At 45.9% G+C, this 20,661-nt stretch overlaps 3 protein-coding genes across 3 annotated transcripts; all 3 read right to left on the reverse strand.

Annotated features, from left to right (window-relative positions):
• Positions 1-3,204: 3,204 nt before the first annotated feature.
• LOC125534945 (probable F-box protein At4g22165) lies at positions 3,205-4,409 on the reverse strand. Its single transcript, XM_048698002.1, has one exon. It carries the CDS (start codon positions 4,407-4,409, stop codon positions 3,228-3,230), a length of 1,182 nt encoding a protein of 393 aa, XP_048553959.1. The 3' UTR covers positions 3,205-3,227.
• A 4,153-nt stretch (positions 4,410-8,562) lies between these two features.
• On the reverse strand, positions 8,563-12,444 carry LOC125535576. The gene is made up of 3 exons (XM_048698642.1): positions 10,875-12,444; positions 9,565-9,779; positions 8,563-9,275 (listed from the first exon to the last, which is right to left on the reverse strand). The coding sequence occupies exons 1-3, from the start codon at positions 12,304-12,306 to the stop codon at positions 8,829-8,831; spliced, it is 2,094 nt and encodes a 697-aa protein (XP_048554599.1). The 5' UTR covers positions 12,307-12,444; the 3' UTR covers positions 8,563-8,828.
• Positions 12,445-16,590: 4,146 nt separating this feature from the next.
• Positions 16,591-20,036, reverse strand: LOC125535577 (guanine nucleotide-binding protein-like NSN1). The gene is made up of 8 exons (XM_048698643.1): positions 19,622-20,036; positions 19,244-19,343; positions 18,983-19,156; positions 18,681-18,895; positions 18,048-18,312; positions 17,691-17,870; positions 17,405-17,616; positions 16,591-17,108 (listed from the first exon to the last, which is right to left on the reverse strand). The coding sequence occupies exons 1-8, from the start codon at positions 19,883-19,885 to the stop codon at positions 16,752-16,754; spliced, it is 1,767 nt and encodes a 588-aa protein (XP_048554600.1). The 5' UTR covers positions 19,886-20,036; the 3' UTR covers positions 16,591-16,751.
• Positions 20,037-20,661: the final 625 nt, after the last annotated feature.

A 20,661-nucleotide genomic window follows, 5' to 3' on the forward strand; every position in this document is an offset into this window, starting at 1 on the left:
TGGCGTGGCGCACGAGCTCGAAGAGGGAGACCGCCTAGGTGGCGGGGCAGGTGGAGGGGTAGGGGCACGGGAGGCGCGAGGCCCTGGTGGCTCTCAGACCAAGCATGGCTGGCTGGCTGGCCGGCTAACTGTCGTTGTCGTCTTCACCGCGACCGAAGAGGAAGGGGCGGGGAATATGCGGGAGCGACCAGGATAGAAAAGGGACGACTTTTTGTGGATTTTTTTTAGAAAAAACTCAACGTGGGCCCTTGGATTGGAGTTGGATGGCACAGATCTTGGTGGAGGAATCTCCCAGGGCTGCTTGGATTCAATTTTTAAATAGATGCCGGAGAACATGAGTTTTGGCGTAGAAAATAAAAATCATGTTGTTTTGCTAGTTTTGTTAGGCTCAAGTATGAACCATTGATTAATTAATGTTGTTTCGCTTGCAAAGTTCTATAGCTTTTGTTCTTTTGTTTTGTTGTCAACAGGTGAAGTATCTTGTAGTAATACTACTCACAAGCGTTTAGTTGAGAGATTGGCGCTCAAAATGTAGTTACTGAGGATCAAGAATAAAAACTCCAGATTTGAAATCACTGTGCTCTTTGGTCTAGGTATCCCCACATCATAAGGGCATGTTCTTAAAAATGACAATATCTTTTTATACCCAAATCGCCACAACTATCATCATTTCTTTGTGCCTTATTAGGTGCTAACTGCAAAGTGCCCGACCAATAAGACTCGGATACAAAATTTCCCATCAACATTCGAGCTACCTATATATCAACATAAAGTCATAGAAGATGCCTTCAAACAGGAGAAACATCGTGAGGGTGAGCAATCCTACCTTGAAATCACTCATAACAACAATTTTCCACGCATATTAACAAGTTGGGTATGCTAGAGGTGAAACCCATGAGTTCTCGTGACCAACTCATGATTTTAGCACATGGATAGCAAGCTTCCACGCAGCCCTATCCATGGTTAGTTCTTTGGTCATTTGACACCACAACCGGGTTCCGATGTGATGCGTCGCTGGGAGGGTTACACCTCAACGAAGATTTTTGGGTTTCATCTCCATAAGAGTGGCTGGGTTTTTACGTTGGCCCGACAAGCCTATCACAAGTTTCACCACCCTCCTCCTTTATCCGGGCTTGGGATCGGCTTTCCCACACATCTTATTTGATAGAAAATTTGGTCATCAGAATAACTTATGCATCACACTTCCAAGTTAACATCTAGATTCGTCATACAATCCATCACAACTATCGTTCTAGATAAAAATCTGAACAAATGGAAAAAAACATGACTACGATTGGAATCATCTTCAACTTCGTTAATGTCTGAAAATAAAATTAACAATAAACAAAACACTTACTCAAAATATTGTAAACCAAAACTGAAAGAAGCCTATAAATTGATAAACAAGATTTCAAGATGCAACAGGAATTCATCCTTCAATGGATAATGGACCAATCCAGCATTTGACTAGCGCCTCAGCGCCCTACCCCATGGCAGAAAGGCGACGAGGTCCTGGACCTCGCCCCCGTGTCGACCACACCCACAACCGGTAATCGAATCCGCAAGCTCTAATCTCCCTAGCGCGTGACAGAAAGAGAGCATTCAAAAACTAGAAAAATGAGAGTCCCAATACTGATCTGAGAGTCCCAGTATAGAACAATGCAAGCATAAAGACTGAGAAACAGAAATATTGTAGGCTTATAGAGCTAGCTCCGAGCACTGAACTGAAGAAGCAGGACATGGTTACTAAAGATCAAAAAACCACATCAGCTATGTCATCTCCACTTATACTTTCAAAAAAAGCAAAACATATAGCTTGCTCAGATTATAAATGTAACCAAGCAGATGGTCCACAAGTTGGACACCCATTCTGTTTTGCATACTTATTCTTCATATTAGCTAGATCTAACTACGGAAGGAGAAAAACTCTGCAAAACAACTAGATCTGAAAATTGAACTGAAGAAGTACAGAACATGGTGCTGAAATCAAAACCAAACAAAGGGAACTGCCTGCCAATCCATTGTGCGTCCCTCCACACAAATTTTAGCAGTGTACAATCCATAAGCATAGATGCAGGAATGCTGAAATCATTGCAGCATGCAGCGTGCAGAGCTACAGGGGTAAAAAATCCTCACTGCCCGTCGGCGACGTAACTCAGATGGCAAAAACAGGAAAACAGAAATCTGATGGACAAAAAATTCGAGTGAGCAATAAATCAAAACCAGTCGACTGAAATTTAGCAGAAATGAAGGCCAAAGACAGGGACAGATATACCAAAGAGCCAAGACTAAAACTTGACAAAAGTAGTACTGCAATCTGTTCATGTCTGAGATACACGGGCGGCCGAATTATAGCAAAACAAATTACAGCACCAAGGAGGTTATACACGGGCGGCCAACACACATGCTGACAGATGTCTTTCAGCCCCCGGAATGAACTATTCAAATATGCAGGCTTGTAATTGTATATATGTAACCGTTCAAAAAAAATTGTATATATGTATAGCTGCCAAAGCAGATCATCACTGTATAGTATACTTAAACAAGCCACATGTGCATTCTGAAAGAACAATCATGCACACTTTCATGCTTATCTATCACAAATGTCAGCACTTACCTTCTACTTCAGCAAAGAAACAATACGTTTCCTATACTTCCAACATGCAGTTGAATGAAAAAAACATGCAAACTCCCTGCTATTATTATCCAAATCCAGCAACATACAAGATTGCATGTTACAGTAGAGTACATACTGCAAGTTCATCCAAATCCCTCAACTTTTACATTTGATTTGACGCATCTTATTGTGTGGAGAAGTACATGAGAAATTATCCTCTATATTCTATACAACTCAAAAAGATCAAAGGAAAAGGAAGTGTGGCACTAGTACATGATAAATATGAGAAAATGCATAATTTGTGCAAAAATATGATCCTTGTATATTGTAATTAGGATAAATCGGAAAAAAACACTGCACTCATGTTTGGTAATATAAGTACAATCTTGTCTTTTTGTATGGTGCATGATGATATTTTTGGACAAGTCTACTTTTATTTCTCATATTTTGGCATACACATACCATAAAACTTCTTGAAAAACTTGTTCCAGTGTACGAGCAGAGTGCTAAAACACGCACAAAGAGGTGTAGATCAACACAGGACCATCGCCTACCAAACTAAATAATCATTACATATAACTATAGAAGTATAGATAAAGGAAGCTACAACCTATTCGTTGAAAGCCAAGTTCATCTTTCTAAGATTGGGTGTAATCCACACGGGAGCCGGGCAGTCGGAGCAAAGCCGGGGAGACACAAGTTCCTCCCTGCTGTTATTACCCAGGTCGAGAATCCCCATGTCACGGGGATTGTTCCTGAACCCCTTTGTCCAAAGCACATTGTCGTCGGTAAAGTAGGCATGGTTTCCCCTGAGAGCCGGATAGTCTTGAGCAGCAAGACAAAGTGTTTGATTGTGCCCGAGAAACAGCGCATGATCGCGCAAGCAACTGAGTTTCCTAATTCTCTCTCCCGACGAAGCGTCGACTTCGTATATTACAAGCTCTCCGGTGTTCCAGAACACAGACGCCCCAGGCTCGGGCTCTAAATCGCAGTGCTCGTACAGTCTCCACACCTGAAGAAGACTGCCCCATGGAGCCTGCACAATGTAGGCATTCAGAAACCGGTCCTCGAGACCGGGCTCCCATGTGATCATCCTCATCGTAGGAACAGGGCTGCTTAGATTGAAAGCGTGGATGTCTCCGAATGAGGTGACCGCATACAGCAGGCCGTTCCTGTAAACGCAGTCGTCAAAGTGGGTGTGGGGTGGCAGCCATGTCCACCCATCGTCCCCTGCCCTTGCAAACGAGAGCTGGCAAAACGGGTTGTGTATGTGCACCACGACGCATCCGTTGCACGTATCGTCGGAAAAAAACACAAAGGCTTTATGGTGAAGCTCGTTCCTCAGCTCTTCCAGAGCCGAGATCGACGGCGGACTGTAAACCCTTTCTGCGGTGTGGGATGAGAACTCGTACTTGTGAAGAGCGCCGGAGTTCACTTGCTCGATGGTGGTCACCGGAGGGAGATGGGTCTGCTCGCCGGTGATGGGGTTGACGAGGTGCATCTCGGACCCGATCACATGCGTAGTGCTGATGGGTGGCCCTGGGAGAGTCAGCTTGTACGTCCGCTTCTCCGCGAGGCTGTAGAGGCACGCGACGCTCTCGCCGGCGGTTGCGGATGTGTAGAGGAGGCACGGCGTCTGCGGGCGCGTGTAGTGCCCAGGGAGGAGCAGCCTGGAGTAGGCGGAGCGCCAGGAGGAGCAGACGGAGCCGGCACGGACGAGGTCGGGGATCTCGAGGGTGGCAAATATGTCCATCAAGATGTCCTGAGGGAGATCACGCGATGCGCCCTCCATAGTCTTGATCAGTGGAGGATGCGTGCAGAATTTCTTCAGTGAACTTGGGAGTTCTTGGGTAACTTACTTTTAGATCACAAACGTAACTTATATGTAGATCACAAACGGAGGACACACCTGATTCGAATACGCGAAGAAGTGGATTGGATTGGGCACTCGGGGACTCTTTTCTCCTGTTTTTTGGCTGATGAAGGGACGGACTTGATTCGAGGAGTCCCACTCGGTTTCCTTCGCAGAATCCTCCTAATATTTCTCTACCAACGTTTCCGTTTACAGATTTGCTATAATTCTATTTCACATCTACTTCCTCCGTTCCAAAATAGATGACTCAACTTTGTGCAAAATTAGTACAAAGTGAAATAGCTATATCACATTCACATGTAACTTGCCTGCCCTTGGATTTTCACAGGCTAAGATTCGTGTTTCTGGTCGATCGCCTGGCTTGTCGCTTGTGGCGGTGCGTTCTGGTTCGCGATGTTTATTAGTAGCGAGGCCCAGCAGGAATTGTTAGATGGGCCGGTTGTGTTTTGTTTGTCTTTTCCCTTTTGACTCATGCGACTGTTGATCCTTACAAAAAAAGACTCACAACGGCTGTACGAGGATTTGTCACGAGAGTGCCACGAATCCATGTGTCGCAATTCTTTTGTGGCTAACTCAAAACACATGAATGGATTGACTCTCTAATCTCCCATTTCTGTTACATTTTTAAGCACCATGCAGTCGCACTATCTCCTTGTACCAACATTTCATTTTATATTCAGGTTAAAAAACATTTCATTTATTTAATTTCATTTGTCTTTTTCTATCGCCCAAATAATATCCTAAGCGAGACCACGTGATCAAATTTCCGCGCATACTAGATGTTGTTTGTTGGATTTTATTGTTTTAATTTTTCCGCAAACTCTTGATCTCATGTTGGCGGCCGATGTATTCCTATGTCACCTTGTTTTGTTTGTTCACTTGTCAGGTCTTTTTTTTTTGCTTACGCCCCATTTCTTCTGACATGTGTCATAAAAATGGATGTGACATGCTCTATTGCTTGTCGCTGTGTATTTCTATTTCCTTTCAAGTTCGTTGTTGAAGAGACAAGCTCCGTGGAGAGATAGGCTTTGGCTTGCACTTGATACGTAACTTGGCTTGATCAGTTTTTGTCCTCTGTGCAAGTCTATTCTTGACACGCAATTCGTGGACCGGGTTGTTTTTTGTTTTTGTTTTCCCATTTTTCCATTTTTAAAATTCATGATTTTTGTTTTTTGTTTCACATCTATTTTAGATATCTCTATTTTTATTTTTTCGGATTAGCTAATTCTCATCTAGATGTTTTTTTAGCTATGTCACATGCTCACCACGCAATTAAACATGTATGTTTTGTGCAAAATTATATTTGTTCACATGCATGTGCCTTGTCTCGTGCTGATGTTTGCGCTGTCGGACCAGTTTTTGGCATCGCTCTGGTGGCTGTTATTCTCGTTGTCTCCCATGCTTGCGCGGGTGTTAGTATATGGGCCTCTATTATTTCACAAAAGTTGTTACTCACCGAAATGAGATTTGGCAATGTCTTATCTAATTTTCAAACGTCCGATTTCGTAGACTGTTTCATCCCAGTTGCAAGTCGACACTTGACTCGCAACTGAGCACATGATATCGTAGTTGTCCCGGTTGTAAGTCAGTCGTTGACTCGCAAGTGGGCTCATAGTTATCTGAGTTGCAAGTCCGCCATCGACTTGCAACTGGAGCCTATGTTTTTGTTTTTCATCCCAGCTGCAAGTCCATCCTCCACTCGCAACTGTGCTATGTTTTGTTTCATCCCAACTGCAAGCTCATTGTTGACTTGCAACTCCACATGTATTTTCACTTTCATCGCAGTTGCAGGTTCACCCTTAACTCGCAACTGGCCCATAGATTGTTTCATCCCAGTTGCAAGTCAACCACCGACTCGCAACTGGGTTCATAGTTTTTCGAGTTGCAAGCCCACCCTTGACTTGCAATGAAGCCTATGTTTTTATTGTCCCAGTTACAAGTCCACCCTTGACTCGCAACGGTTGTTTTATTTTTCATCCCAGTTGCAAGTCCGCGCTCGACTCGCAATTGGGCTCGTATTTTCTTGTTGTCCAGTTACGAGTCCACTCTTGACTCGCAAATAGTATCGTACTTTTTGTGTAGTTGTCCTTGTTACAAGTTTTCCCTCACAACTAAGCCTGCAACTAAACCCATAGTTTGTTTTTCATCCCCAGTTACAAGTCCACCCTTGACTTGCAACTGGTCTCGTAGTTTCATAGTTGTCCCAGCTGCAAGTTCGCCTTCGACTCGCAACTAGGCACATAGATTTGTCGTTGCCCTAGTTGCAAGTTCACCCTCGACTCGCAACTCCTAGCGTAGTTTTGTGTAGTTGTCCTAGCTGCAAGTCCACTCTTGACTCGCAACTGGGCTATAATCAATTTTTCGTCCCAGTTAAAAGTCCATCATTGACATGCAACTAGGCCATTGACCCTTTTATTTGCCCCAGTTGCAAGTCCATCCTTGACTCGCAACTGGCCCCGACATTTTCTTAACCCAATTTCAAGTCCACCATCAACTCGCAACTAGGTTCGACCATTTTTTTGTCCCAATGTACATTTTTAAAATTCATGACCTTTTTTTTCTATTCGTGAACATTTATTTTATTCATGAATATTTTTAGAAAATAAAAAAATAACAAATTCATGAACATCATTTTATATCACGAATATATTTTTCTAATTTGTGACCTTTTTTGAATTGATGAACACTTTTTGAGCTACCACTGTTTTTATTTCAAATTCTTAAAAAAAACACAAACTTTTTTCATGTTTTGCGGATGGGGTAAATTGACCTAAAAGACGTCAACCTAGGGACAAGCTGGAGGGCACTTTGCAAAAAAAACCTAAAGGATACGGGCGTTATCAACAATAGGGCTGCTTCTCATTGCATGCAGACTTGTACAGTATCAATCAAGTCAAGGCCAGCGAGGGGAGCCGAGCTAGCTAGCGCTGGCCAGGCAGCCCGTATGTGTTCAACCTGACAGCAAATAAAAGCGGAAAAGGCTCAAAAACAAGGGAAACGTCTTCAGTAATTGACACGCGTCACGTGGGCCTTTACTCCACCGATATCCTTATCACGAGCGAAACACCTCCACGTTTTTCTCGCCCATAGCCAAAACTCAATGTGAGTTAACAACTTGGCCAGCGTCGTTCGCCCGCGCGCGCTTCGCCGGCGAGCCGCACCCCTTATCGCTGCTCGGCGTCCCTCCGCATGCGGCTAACCCATGCGTCGTGGTTGCCGCTAGAGGAGCACATCAAGAAAAGCAGCAGCTCGTTCAGGCTTGTCTGCGACGAGGACTGTTCGGCGGCGGCGTTGAGGAAGATGGCCAAGGAGCAGTCCCTGGTGACGCAGCTGCTTGTTGTCTTGCTTCCGGCGATCCAGCTAGCCGGTGGCGAGCTCGCCGAGGTCGTCGCCAAGATGTTTGAGAGCATACTGGACTGCTCGTCCAAGGCCAAACCGTGCAGAAGCTTTTCGGCTCAATCTGCTGACACAAAGCTTCTTCCACAACATCATCTTGGCTGCATTTTTTTTTGGCAACAAAGATCTTGTTGCAGGAATACAGAGAAAAGGACGGAGATGTTGTTGAAATTTTTGCAACAAGGGTCTTGTTGTAGGAATACAAAGAAGAGGTCGGAGATGGTCTTGCAACAAAGGTTATCTTGAAATGCAAGTTTTGCAACATGGGTCTTGTTGCAGGAATACAGAGAAGAGGCCGGAGATGTTGAAATTTTTGCAACAAGGGTCTTGTTGTAGGAATACAAAGAAGAGGTCGGAGATGGTCTTGCAACAAAGGTTATCTTGAAATGCAAGTTTTGCAACATGGGTCTTGTTGCAGGAACATGGGCGGGTTGGGGTGGCACCCGTGCTAGGCGCAGCTCTATCAAGGCTGGGGCAAGGTTGTTTGTTTCTGCAACAACACACTTGTTGCGAGAATTAATGAGGGGGCATGCGAGGTGCGGGCACTACATCGAACGGCTAACAGCGCGGGGATCCAACGGCCATCGATGCGGCGGATATTTTAGAATCATCGGCCGGCGGACATGTAGCAACGCCCAAAAAACAAACGAACAACAAAAAAGTCAAGCAGGAAGGATTACAAAACACATGACATCATACTTAGATGTAAGATATTATGTCACATCTAGATTTAAGACGGACTTCCGTTTATCGTCTCGTCTAAATGAGTGAGGCACTCTAACCAGTAAACCACGAGGTTAAGCTCAACTTTTACGTTAATTAATCCTAAAGATACGTGCACCATCAGCCCCATGATCAGTCGCACCATACTCTACATACATACTCTTGTCTGGTCTGAAGGCAAGGCAGCAGGACGTGGCCAAGAGCGAGCGACGCTACCAGCTAATACGGGCTACCAGGGCACCGAGGAGGCCCTCCACGGACCCCCGGGAGCCCCTCGCCGCCACGATCACGGCCCCCGCCGGCGTCGTGCCCCGGCCGGGCACCGACGCACCGGGGCAAGAACCTGGGCTGCTCGTGGAACCGGTGCTGCCGCGCCTCCCGCTGCAGCCAGTGCGGCTTCCGCTTCCGCTTCTTGTGCTGCTTCTGCCCGGCCTCCTCCTCTTCCGGCGGCAGCTCCTGACGCCGCCGCTGCGGGCTCCAGGCAGGCGGGGAGGAGGAGGAGGAAGAGCCGACCGGCACCGACAGGCTCTGCCGCTTGCGCGCGTACCCGTGCAGCAGCTGGGTGATCTCCGCCTTGATGCCGGTGCGGTGCGCGACGTCGACGTGCTCGTCCACCGCCCTCCACGACAGTATCAGGGCGTTCACCTGCCTCGCCATGGCCTGGTTCTGCCCATCCAAGGCAAAACCCCAAGGAGCCAAATCAGTTGAAAGCTTATAGCGAAATGATATGATGTACTATTAGTATTTGCAGCATATATGTAAATCAAAAAAAAAGCTGTGCAATTGTTTTTCTAATCCTGTGAAAGTAGATATATCCAGATTTTGATTCAAAATTCACGATCTAACTCTACTCACATTCATATGAGCTTGACTAGTATAAAGATGTTCAGTTTGGAAAAATCACTCTCATGCAAGACAAGATATTCTTATTGAGGAAGATATGCGAAGGACAAACCAGAGAGTCCCGTGAATCGCCTTCCCTGCTCAATATCTCCTGAGCAGTCTTCTTAGCTTTGCCAACATAATCATTCATGAGGGAAAGTGGAGGATATTTGTCGGTCAGATTCAAATCACACGCCAGTTTTATAGCATCAAGTGGCTTCCCATTCTCAATCAGATGGCTGATAGCATCAACTGGCTGCCCATTCTCAATCAGATGGTCGGCCGAGTCTGCAGAAGAATGAATCAGCAACTCAACATAGCGCGTGCAACAGGCAAAGTGGAAGTGTTAATTTTTTTCGAAAAGAAGATAACATGGCCCAACTTTTTTTCTGTGGCCGTGCATCACATGATGCAGAGGCCGGGGTTATCTCCTTTTTGAAAAAAAAATTGTAATAACATTTTCTTGATACAGGTATTAACTGCAAAAGATATGTATAAATGAGACACTGGGAGAACATCAAGCAGTAAAAGACTGTCATCGCCCGCTGCTACAATTTGCATGCATGCATGATGACAACAGTATATATATTTCAGCTTGAAATTAGCAAAGTAGCCGCTTGTCCACTTGCCATAAGTTATGCATCAGCAGCTGGCGATATTGTATAATAGTATTCCGTATGACTCGGAACCAGTACCAAACAAATGCATGAGCATGAATAACTGTCAGTTTCGCCACTGCATCAACAAAATAACATGGAGAAATATGTATATTCCTCACCTAACAAAAGACATTATTACTTGTTTGGAATATGAGTATACAAGAGAATGGTTGGAAAATCTGCAAAGAACTTGTTTGGAATGCAATTTTGTTTTCCAATTCTTGCAGGGTTTGCAAGGTCCAAACATGCCTGCAGTAAGATTTTAACATGTACAGCTACAGGTTGGGAATATCTGAACAATAGTACTCCCTCTGTAAACAAATGCAAGACATTTACATTTGTTTACAGAGGGAGTATATTATATATTGTACAGCTACAGAGAGAGTGCATGGAACACTAAGGTGCAATATTATAGGACCATGACTTAGCACTTAAATGTTGAGCTAAATGTGAAGAGCAAACAATATCATCCGTGGCAACCCCTGTGCAAGCATGTTGAGCTGTTGACTCTATTCATATCCGAAGAACAAGCAACATCGAGCACCACTTCAGGGGCATACCACTGAAAGTATCTCAATAGGCCACATGATAATGATGATCCATGTAAGCGAGAAACCAAAAGTACTGTATATGCTAAGTGGATTGGAGAACACACTGACTATCTGCATTCGGCCACAGCAGTTCATGAAACTATGATTCAGCAGTGAGAGGCGTCCTAGCATACCAGCCATGGCGTGGATCAGCCCGAGACCATTGCGGAGCTCGATGCAGCTCTGCTTTTTGTTGCGCGGGACGTCGGCGAGGAGATGGTTTATCCCATCGGCGTCCAGCTCCAAGGTGATTTTGTACGAGGCAAGAAACTGCAGAAGGCCCCATACGGCGAGCCGGCCGAGGTCCCTGCAAGTTTCAGGCCTGCCGATGACCATCTCCCTCCAGTCCTCGGCCAGCCGTCTGGCCCGCTCCAGCGTGGCCGCCGACGGCTCGGCCCTGAGGCTGGGGACGCAGCAGAGGAGCGAGGCGCAGTTCTCCCAGTTCTTGTCGCTCTTGGGCTCGGCCCTGGCCAGGAAGTCCCTGACGGCGCCGACGACCAGCGCGTGGGGCTCCGCGGCGCACAGCAGCGCCGGGAGGAACTGCCGCCGGGCGCGCAGGCTCCTCTTGTTGCCCCAGTACAGCATGTCCGCCAGCAGCGAGGCGTCCCTGTCGGCGCGCGCCGCCGCGAGGTTCCACCTCACGGCCTCCCCCGCGCCGCCTGCGTGGTCCGGCGTCCGCCAGCTGCTCGGCGCCTTCCCCGTCGTCTCCCCGTGGCGATGGCTTGGGTACGCCCCTTGGATGGTCTCCTCCTCCCGCTCCTCTTCCTCTTCCTCCTCTGGTTCAAGGCCAGGAGACGCCTCCCAGTCTTCAACGGCGTCGTCTTGGCCGGGAGACCCCTCGATTGCCATCTCCGCCCTCCCCTGCTCCCCCTCCTCCTCGTCAGTGAGGTCCGAAGGTGCCCGCTTGGCCCGCCCCCCATCTTCTTCGTCCTCCTCCTCTGGTTCAAGGTCAGGAGACGCCTCCCCCTCCTCGACGGCGTCGTACTGGCCGGCAGACCCCTCGATTGCCACCTCCACCCTCCCCTGCTCCCCCTCCTCTCCGGCATTGAGGTCCGAAGGCGCCCGCTTGGCCCGCCCCCTATCCTCCTCCTCCTCCTCCTCCTCTGGTTCAAGGCCAAGAAACGCCTCCCCCTCCTCCGGTTCAAGGCCAGGAGACGCCTCCCCTTCCTCAACGGCGTCGTACTGGCCGGGAGACGCCTCGATTGCCATCTCCGCACCCCCCTGCGACCCCTCCTCCCCGGCATTGAGGTCCGAAGGCGCGCGATTGGGCCGCGCCCAATCCTCCTCCTCCTCGCTGCTGTCTTGGCCCTTGCCCCTCAGCTGGTGCTGGACGGGGTCGGCGGTGGACCGGAGCGCGGCGGCCTGGTGCGCCTGGAGCTGGCGGAAGCGTCGGGCGATGGAGGCCTGGAGGGAGGAGATGTGGGCGTCGACGTCGGCCCAGGTGAAGGGGACGGGGATGGGGGAGGCGGCGAGGAGGCGGTCGAAGGACTCCCGCAGGCGCTGCTTCTTGGCGGGGAGGGCGGCGATGGCGGCCTCCAGCTCCGCCGTCGAAGTCGCCGACGCCATCGGAGGCCGGCCGGCCGGCCGGTCGGTCGGGCTCGCCGGAGTGGGGATTCCGGGAAGGGGCTGGGGTTTTCTTGCCGGCGAGCGGAGGGGCTGGTTGGTTGGGGTTTAGAGAGGGAGAGAGATGGTGGGTGCGTGTCAGTCGGGCATTCTTCGCCCCCTGTTCAGTTCCGTCGCGGGGCCCACCTGCCAGTCCCTGGCTTGTCTTTTACCGCTTGGTTTGGGGGCAGTTGGGAAGAGGGGGTCGTATTCATTTTACTTTCACCGTGTGAGCTATTTACTGGGTTGGTGGAATTTATGAGACTGGGATTTTAGGTCTTTGAGGAGTGTGCAACTTCTTTTTCAAGTTTTACTGTAAAAAAAGGAAAAAAAAGACTAACAAAAATGCTTGCATAAACCTTCGCGTAAAATCAATGACACACGACTTAGATGTGCTTTGGTAGAAATGCAAATTTCCGTTTGCTAAAAAAATACAAAATCCCGGGACTGGAAATAAATATCACATGAGTGAGGCTTTCTGCGTAGGACAACTTGCATTCGGATTCTTCTGAAGCTATGTCCAGTTTGTCCAATGATGCTCCGGTTCGCTCGGCGTATGGCCGGTTAGTTTTGAAGACTAAGGAACTGATGAGTGAGAGGGAGCTTTTACCTCGGAAAATTAGCCCCTAGTCAAAATAGAGTTGCCGATTGGTTGGCCACCTATATAGCCGGTCCAAACGAGCTACGGCTGTGTGGTTGGGCTCGATTCCACCTTGTATCGAGGACTTGTGGCCTCTTGACTGTAACTTTATGAACTTGCAATAAAACTCCCTTTTGCCTCGCAAAAAAAAAAGAAATAGATATCACATGAGTGGGGCTTTCTGCATATAGGACAACCAAAGGAAAGGCTTACTCGAGGAAATCTTAACCTGTTGTAGTGGCGTGTAGTGGGGGGGTTTTGCCCATGGAATAGTTTGAGATCCTAGTAGATGAAAAGAGAATACTCAGAGGGATGCTCTGCTAGAAAATTGATAAACTGTGAATATGGGAGGTAGAACTATGTTAACTAGAAGATAACCCGTGCGTTGCTGCGGTAATAGGTTGCTGAAAATTTGGGCTGATAACGTTATCATATGATTTGTTATATTTGATTTTATGTGGAGTTGCAAAATATATATTGAATATAAGTAGAATAACCGGATGGGAAACGTTTTTATTGCATGGTTGAATGTTGTGGTGGGGCTTTCTTCATGCATGGTCACATGTTGGGGTTGGCCTTATTTCATGCATAATTGTATGATGGGGTTAGCATGCTTGCATGTTGAGATAAATAAAGTAATGGGATCACTCTCTTATGTATACTATATGATTAACGGTTTTGCTAAGGGTGGTCATAGTGGGGAGTAATTTAGGCTAGTGTCATATACTAGTGTCATGTATATGACACTAGTCTAAATTACTACTTTCATAATGCGAAGTAACATAATAGTAGTATCTTAGATGACTTCATTTATTAGCTTGTAGACTCATCTTGTCTTAAAAAGCGCTATGCTACAGTAACATATTATGTTACCACCTCTCATTAATTACTTGCCATATAAGCAACAATTTCTTGAAGTACGCTATGTTACTAGCTAAGTTACTCCCACTATGACTAGCCTAAAACACATCTAGATGTACCCTAAACATATCCATTAATTAACTCATCTCTTTCAAGCTTATCCTTATGCATGTCATCAGTGGCGGAGCCAGAACTTTTGTGAAGCCTGGGCGAATTTGAGACTGAGTGTCGAACCTAGAAACCAAAATCGGGTGTTCGGATACACAATATATAAAACGACATCAAACTTTTAAACCACAAATCCACATTAATGATGTGGTGAAAATATAACCATAGAAATCATATAAATGTAATTTATAGTGAAATAAGTGTCACTGATTTTGTACCAAATTAGTGTACAAATTTTAAACTAAAGCATTGACACTTATTTTGGGGCGGAGGGAGTATTTATTTAGTTTCATAGGCCAAAATAAAGTTGAGACTTGAAAATATTAAGTTATAAAACCAGGCTTGCGACCAAACTCGTCATATTGCCGGCGGAAATATAACTATCCAAATTACCATTCAAATGTCCTAGAAGACACTATAAGATAAAAATGGATTTGTAATTCACATAAATTAAGTATTGTGATTTGTGAATATATTCAAATTAGAGAGCTTGCAACCGTCTCACGAGGCAATATGAGATGGTGGTTTGGCGTACTTTCAGTGCCAAGAACCTCCTTGTCTCTCAGAGTTAATAATTTGAAGTTTGAAATTAACATCAACTATCTAAAACATACCCCTAAACGAAGGATTAAGCTCATAAAAGTGGTGATCATCTCCAATGATCAATTCCCCTCGTCGTGACCTCAAAATAAGTCTATTAATCTATTCACAAAGAAAACTATTAATCTCACCTAATTACAAAGACGGGGACAAGCGGCCGTTGATGCAAACCGTTCCTTGGGGTCTTGGGTGGATACTTTCTGGCTCCGCCCCCGCGGCCGGCCGCGCGCCCAGGCCAACCTCCGCTCACTGAAGGTCTGTCTCTGTCTCTAATCGATGAAGGATGCCGCCATTTTTCAAATAGAAGCTAAACAAACGGGGAGTCCCAGGGAGGTTGCCTTCTCGTCTCGAGTAAAAGAAAGAACAATCGAACCGAACAAGTAGGCTCGTCTCACGTGGGTACTCGTAGCCCATCCGTCAATGCTTAATTGAATAATTGATTAGTACGGTTGACTAGAGAGGAAATTAATGGAAGCCCATTGGCCCAGCTGCCCGTTGCCCGGGTAAACCGCTGTGCGAGTAGTATTTTCCCTGTTTTGATACCACCATCGTAGCATGCAGCGCAGCTAGCGAGCCCGGGCAACTGCCCAGGCTAGCCGGGCGGTGGCTCCGCCACTGCATGTCATCCTTCTACGATCTATAGAGGAGGGGAGTGATTCGTCGCACATATGACACGGTTGGTTATGGCAGTAAAGACATGTAGTTTCTTTAAATGGAATTAGGGAAGAAATCTCTTTTTAGAATAAAAAACTAACACAAAAGTAAAACTGTGACGTGAAAGCACAATTAAAGAAGGAAAATGAGATTGTATCTTTTTGTATAATGTGACTCTTGTCATCGTAGTTGAAGCGAGTTAATTGACATTGCGATGTTGTGCGCGTCCCCATCCCCACTCCTGCTCGTGTGTTTCTTCCAACTCTCTTCTCCCCCACGCGCTTCGTCGTGAACAAATACCCGAAGAACTTCGTTATCAACACGAAATGCAAGGGCAAGGCGATCTTAGAGCAACTCTAACAGAATCGCCATATTCGCCAAAATTGCATAATAACTGTCATATGTAGCACAAACCACAAAAAACAAACTCTAGAAGAGTTGTCATACCTTTCAAAATCACCATATGTTTTGTAATGGGAGCTCCATATTTGGTCTCCAGCCTCCATATTTGGAGTACAGGAGGGATACCATGGGTTGCACTCCATAATTTCACCCACGTGATGAGAAAGTGGCGGGACGGAAATTTCATGGTAGGTGGGAATTGGTCCCCACCTACCAAGAAATAGGTGTCCAATGACAAACAGAATCCCACATGAAAAGTGAAATATGAAGGTTGTATTTTTTAGCGATTGTGACTTTCGCTCCACTAGCTCTTGAGTCTCCATGTTCTTTGACGATTGTCTTCATCGTATTTTTGTCAATGACGATTCTACTAGAGTTGCTCTTAGAGTTTGTGTCGTTGGTTTCCTTGCTCTCCTTATAGGGAATCACGAACCGGAGCAAAACAAGTAACTTCACTACTCATTGAGTTACACATTTACAAGTGGGATTTGAAAAGAGCAACAAAAGTGTTCCTCTAGAACAAACATGGAGACAACGCACGGCATCACGATGCCAATTAATTAACACGCTTTAAACTTACTTTCGATCTCCCGTTGCCGCTCATGATTGTATATGTGATTTGTACATGGGGAGAAGCATCTGTAGGGGCTGGCTTTGGCCTACCCATTGGCTGACACTGACTCAGGAGAGGAGAGGTGATGCTGCTGCTTGGCTGTGGCTTCGCTGACAGGTGAATGCAATCTTTTTTAGGGTTCAGAAGTTTGAAGACACGTCTATGTAGGTTGCCCCCAAAATTACCAGAGGAAACTTACGCCATCATCACGTCGACGGCAGTTTATATATTTTCTTTCTTGTACTCTCTTTGACAGTCCAAGCCGTGCACGTGTAATTACTAATTTATCAAGACAACAAAAACAGAGGGGTAAAAACAAGCATCATCCCATTTGTTGCATCTGTCTTCATCATTAAACCTAACGGCGTACAAAAACTCCTGCCAACTGTTGGCAGCCCACATCATACAGTTGTAATACAACCTACTAATTCGCACCCCCAAAACCTGCGGTTCTTATCTCACGACGCATCATCAACTCGTCATAGGCTCGCACTCCGCAGCAGGGGCGTCTTTCTTGTCGTCTTCACCCTTGGGTTCTTCGCCCTCGGCTTTGCTGCCATCGCCATCTTCGTCGTCCGCGGGGGAGGCATCCTTCATCTGGTAATCCACCTTGAAGTCGTAGTCCGCGTCCATGTCGTTCAGCACGCTGAACTTGTTCCCCTTGCGCCGCTTCTTCTCCGCTTTCTTCTTGCGGGGGTCGAGGATGCCCTCGGCGGTGTACAGCTTGTCGTGCTGCGTGCCACCACTCGCCGCCGCCTTGCTTCCTTCACGGTCGTTCGCGTCGGACATCGATTCGTCCTTCACAGGCGCACTCTGCGTCAGGGGATCCTGTTCAATGCAAGACAAATATCATCTAGCTGTACTAGTAATATGCAACTTGAAAGTTAACTTAGACGTCTCCAACACAAGAGATACCCAAAGCCTGCTTCTTTTCTGTCTACCAAAGCCTTTGACAGGTCTACAGTTTATAACTTGCTTAGTTAGAATTAGAACATGGCCAAACAAGCATATGTAGGAACTAAAGTGTAGGATACTGTCAAGAAAGGGGTAGCTGACTGCAAAAATCTACAATAATAACATTGCTGTTTTAATTAAAGGAAGACCACTGTAGCTGTAAGAAATACCTCGAGCATCGCTTCATCAATCTCTGGTGGGGCATTAGATGGAATTTCAATATGACTGAACTCCTCCATAGATTTTAGACCACTAATATATGAAGACTCAGCTTTGTAAATTTCATCAACATTGAATTCACTTCCATCTTCTGTGATAATTACCGCATTGGCGTCCTCCACAACATCCCTTTTAGGTGGCAGTGTAAAGTAGGGTACCTTGCCTAATAACAAGAGGGTTAGATGGCTTGGAAACAAAATAATAATTAACAATTACAGGATAACTTGTCAATTGTACCTTCATTCCAGTCATGAATCACTATTTTTGCAGCAGCTTCCACATCCACTATACCACCTTTTTTCAATTTCCCCCTGAGTGTAGCAAGTTCTTGAAGGAAATCATCAACTGAAGTAAAGCTTGGCACCTTGTACAGAGACAGCAATTTCTCGTGTGGGCAAAGACTGATGATTTCTTTAACTGCAAGAATGCAATAAATATGGAGTAAGTCATTGGATAATGCATTTCCAGGTATACTACCGTACTAGCTTGTTGTCAGATTAGTATCAGCAAAGTAAACTACAAGTACAGTAACTGGGATGAATATAAATTATCTAAAAGCTGGCTTGAGTGATGATAACGCACGATAACACCTACCAGGAGTGATTACATCGTCCATCTTCTCAACTCTTTTGCAATTACGAAGAGCTACAGACACACCACTGCTGGTAGATCTGAGCATCACAACACCAGGACAATCCAACAACTTCACCTTCTTGTCTAACTGAACCTCCTGCATTGATCTAGTAACCCCTGGAGTAGAACCGACATTAACCACACGGGACCTCTTCAAACTGTTGATTAGACTGCTCTTGCCAACATTAGGAAGGCCAACAATACCCACAGTAATTGCCAACTTGAGCTGCAAGCACACCCCAATAGTTAAATTTAGGCACAGGACCACTGTAAAATCAGGAGTAGTTATCAAAATGTCACGACGAGATTAAACAGTCCACACAGAAAATTTAGGTGCGTGCATGAAAATAAATCTGTCTGTCAATGTTGATATGGCTTCCATGGAACAGGACAACAAGACAAAAGGACAAAATCCAATAGCATGAAGTCAGGCAAATCATATTTGGTCTTAATAAAGGATGGAATTTTCAATGTAAATAAGATAAGAAAACTATAAATCCTAAGAACACAGGTGAAACTCCTAAATGAAGCTAGATAAATACACACAAACAAAGACAGTCTCCGGTCATCTCTAAAAACATCAAGATAGGATACCTCATGACTCCTGGAATAATTTTTTAGCAGTTTAATCAGGTTCTCAGCACCAAGACAATCACTGCTTTGTGGGATATTGCTTGTTTTATCAAGCTTTGACGATTTCCATCCCAGCTTGGTCCTCTGCTCTTGAGTGTTGCACTTGAATGCAACAGTTGGCAATTCCTCCCTTAGATATGAAAGCCACTTCTCTACCGACTCCTTGGGGACAAGATCTACAATCGACAAAAAGGATAACCATAAGATGCAGAAAGATAGGAAAGATCACACTGATGATAAAGTCATCAAAAGTTACACTATACCTATCTTGTTGAGAAGCAGCACAATCCGTTTAGTTGGATCAGCCTTCCTGACCATCTTCTCCATGTCAACGCAGCGAGTGCCCAGTGGGTCCCTTGCATCAAGAACCTCGAGAATCACATCGGAAGCTTCGATGACTTTAACCAGCTCCTTGTAGAAGGCTCTCTCTGAATGGTCTGGAGACACATTCAGCAGCTTTAGTAAATAATGTTCATGCAAGCAGTAGGCCGAAAAACACCGGCAATGGGGGAAAAGAAGCTAACCATTGGTCTTAGGCACCGCTAAAGCAGCAGTCACCTCTGCTGCGTCATTGTCATTAGCCATGTCTTCATCGTCGGGTATTCCGAGCTTTCTCTTCCTAGCCTGAAAGAGGAGGCCACAATATTTGAGATCATTGTTCAACTTCTGTGAACATTAATAACAGACTTCTGAAGGTAGACATCGCGAAGGAAATCAACTCTCAACATCTAGCCAACCAATCTATCTAAGCAAGCATCTAATGACACCTAGGGAATTGACACTAAAAAATAACTAGATCATCAAGGACGACTACAAATTTGCTCTCATGACACCGACCGAACACTGAGGAATTGGTAGCGGCACGCCAGGGAAGTTAACGGCAGAGGCGGGTGGTTGCTTACCCTCTCCCTGCGGGCCTCCTTCTTGTCCTCCTGCTCCTTGATGGCCATGGCGCGGCGCACCTCCAGGTTCTTGAGCTCCTGCTCCTTGAAGGGCCACTCGTTGGGGATCCCGGGGTCCTTCTCGACCTTGCTCCGGCCGGTCTTGCCCTCCTTCCTCGCCTCCTTGCGCTTCTTGCGGTGGTGCTCCTTGACCTTGCGCAGCACCTTGTGCTTCGCCTTGAGCGTGACCCGCTTGCTCTTGCTCTTCTTGCTCTTCTTCGGCATCTTGCCGCCGACGACGACGCCTCTGCGGGGTGGGGTGGCGAGGAGGAGGGGAGAGCCGCCGCCGGTGGAGGGAAGGAGAGAGGAGGAGGAGGAAGGGAGAGCCGGTGGCGACGAGGAGGTATGGATGGCTCTGGCGGCTGGTAAGCAGGGGAGAGGTGCTAGGGTTTAGGAAGACGGCAGATGGGCCTTGAGGTACGCTGCGTGTGCGGCCCGCGCTAGGGCGGCACCGCCCACCTTGGCCCAAACAGAAAAGCACCCGTTTCCCCCTCCCGCAGAGTGGGCTGGCCCCGTAGCGTTAATTTGTTAGCATGCGTTCTTTGTTTCGTCCTGTTCTTCTTTTTTCTTTTATTTTACATTTGTCTTTTTTAATATGCTAGTAAATACTTATAATTCAAAAATTAATTGAGTTCAATCTCTAAAAGGGATATAATAGTGTAAAATATTGATAGCATTAAAAAAATTATGGCATTAAGAAAATATTCACATGTTTCAAAAATATGTTTGTGACATTTAAAAAAAGTTCACATACATTTTAAAAATTGATATTTAAAAATTTTCACGCATTTTTCAAAAGAAATGTTCATGAATATTTATTAAAATGTTTATACAATGCAAAAAAATGTTCCCATTAATATTTTTTAACGTTACATGACATTCATAAAAAATGGTCAATGTGTATTTGAAACAATGTTTAACATGTATTGAAAATATATTCATCATGTGTTTGAAAAATATTCAAGTGTATCGTGTATTGGAAAAAATATATGAAAAAACTA

Source organism: Triticum urartu, chromosome 2 (assembly GCF_003073215.2).
Source record: "Triticum urartu cultivar G1812 chromosome 2, Tu2.1, whole genome shotgun sequence".
Lineage (NCBI taxonomy): Eukaryota > Viridiplantae > Streptophyta > Magnoliopsida > Poales > Poaceae > Triticum > Triticum urartu.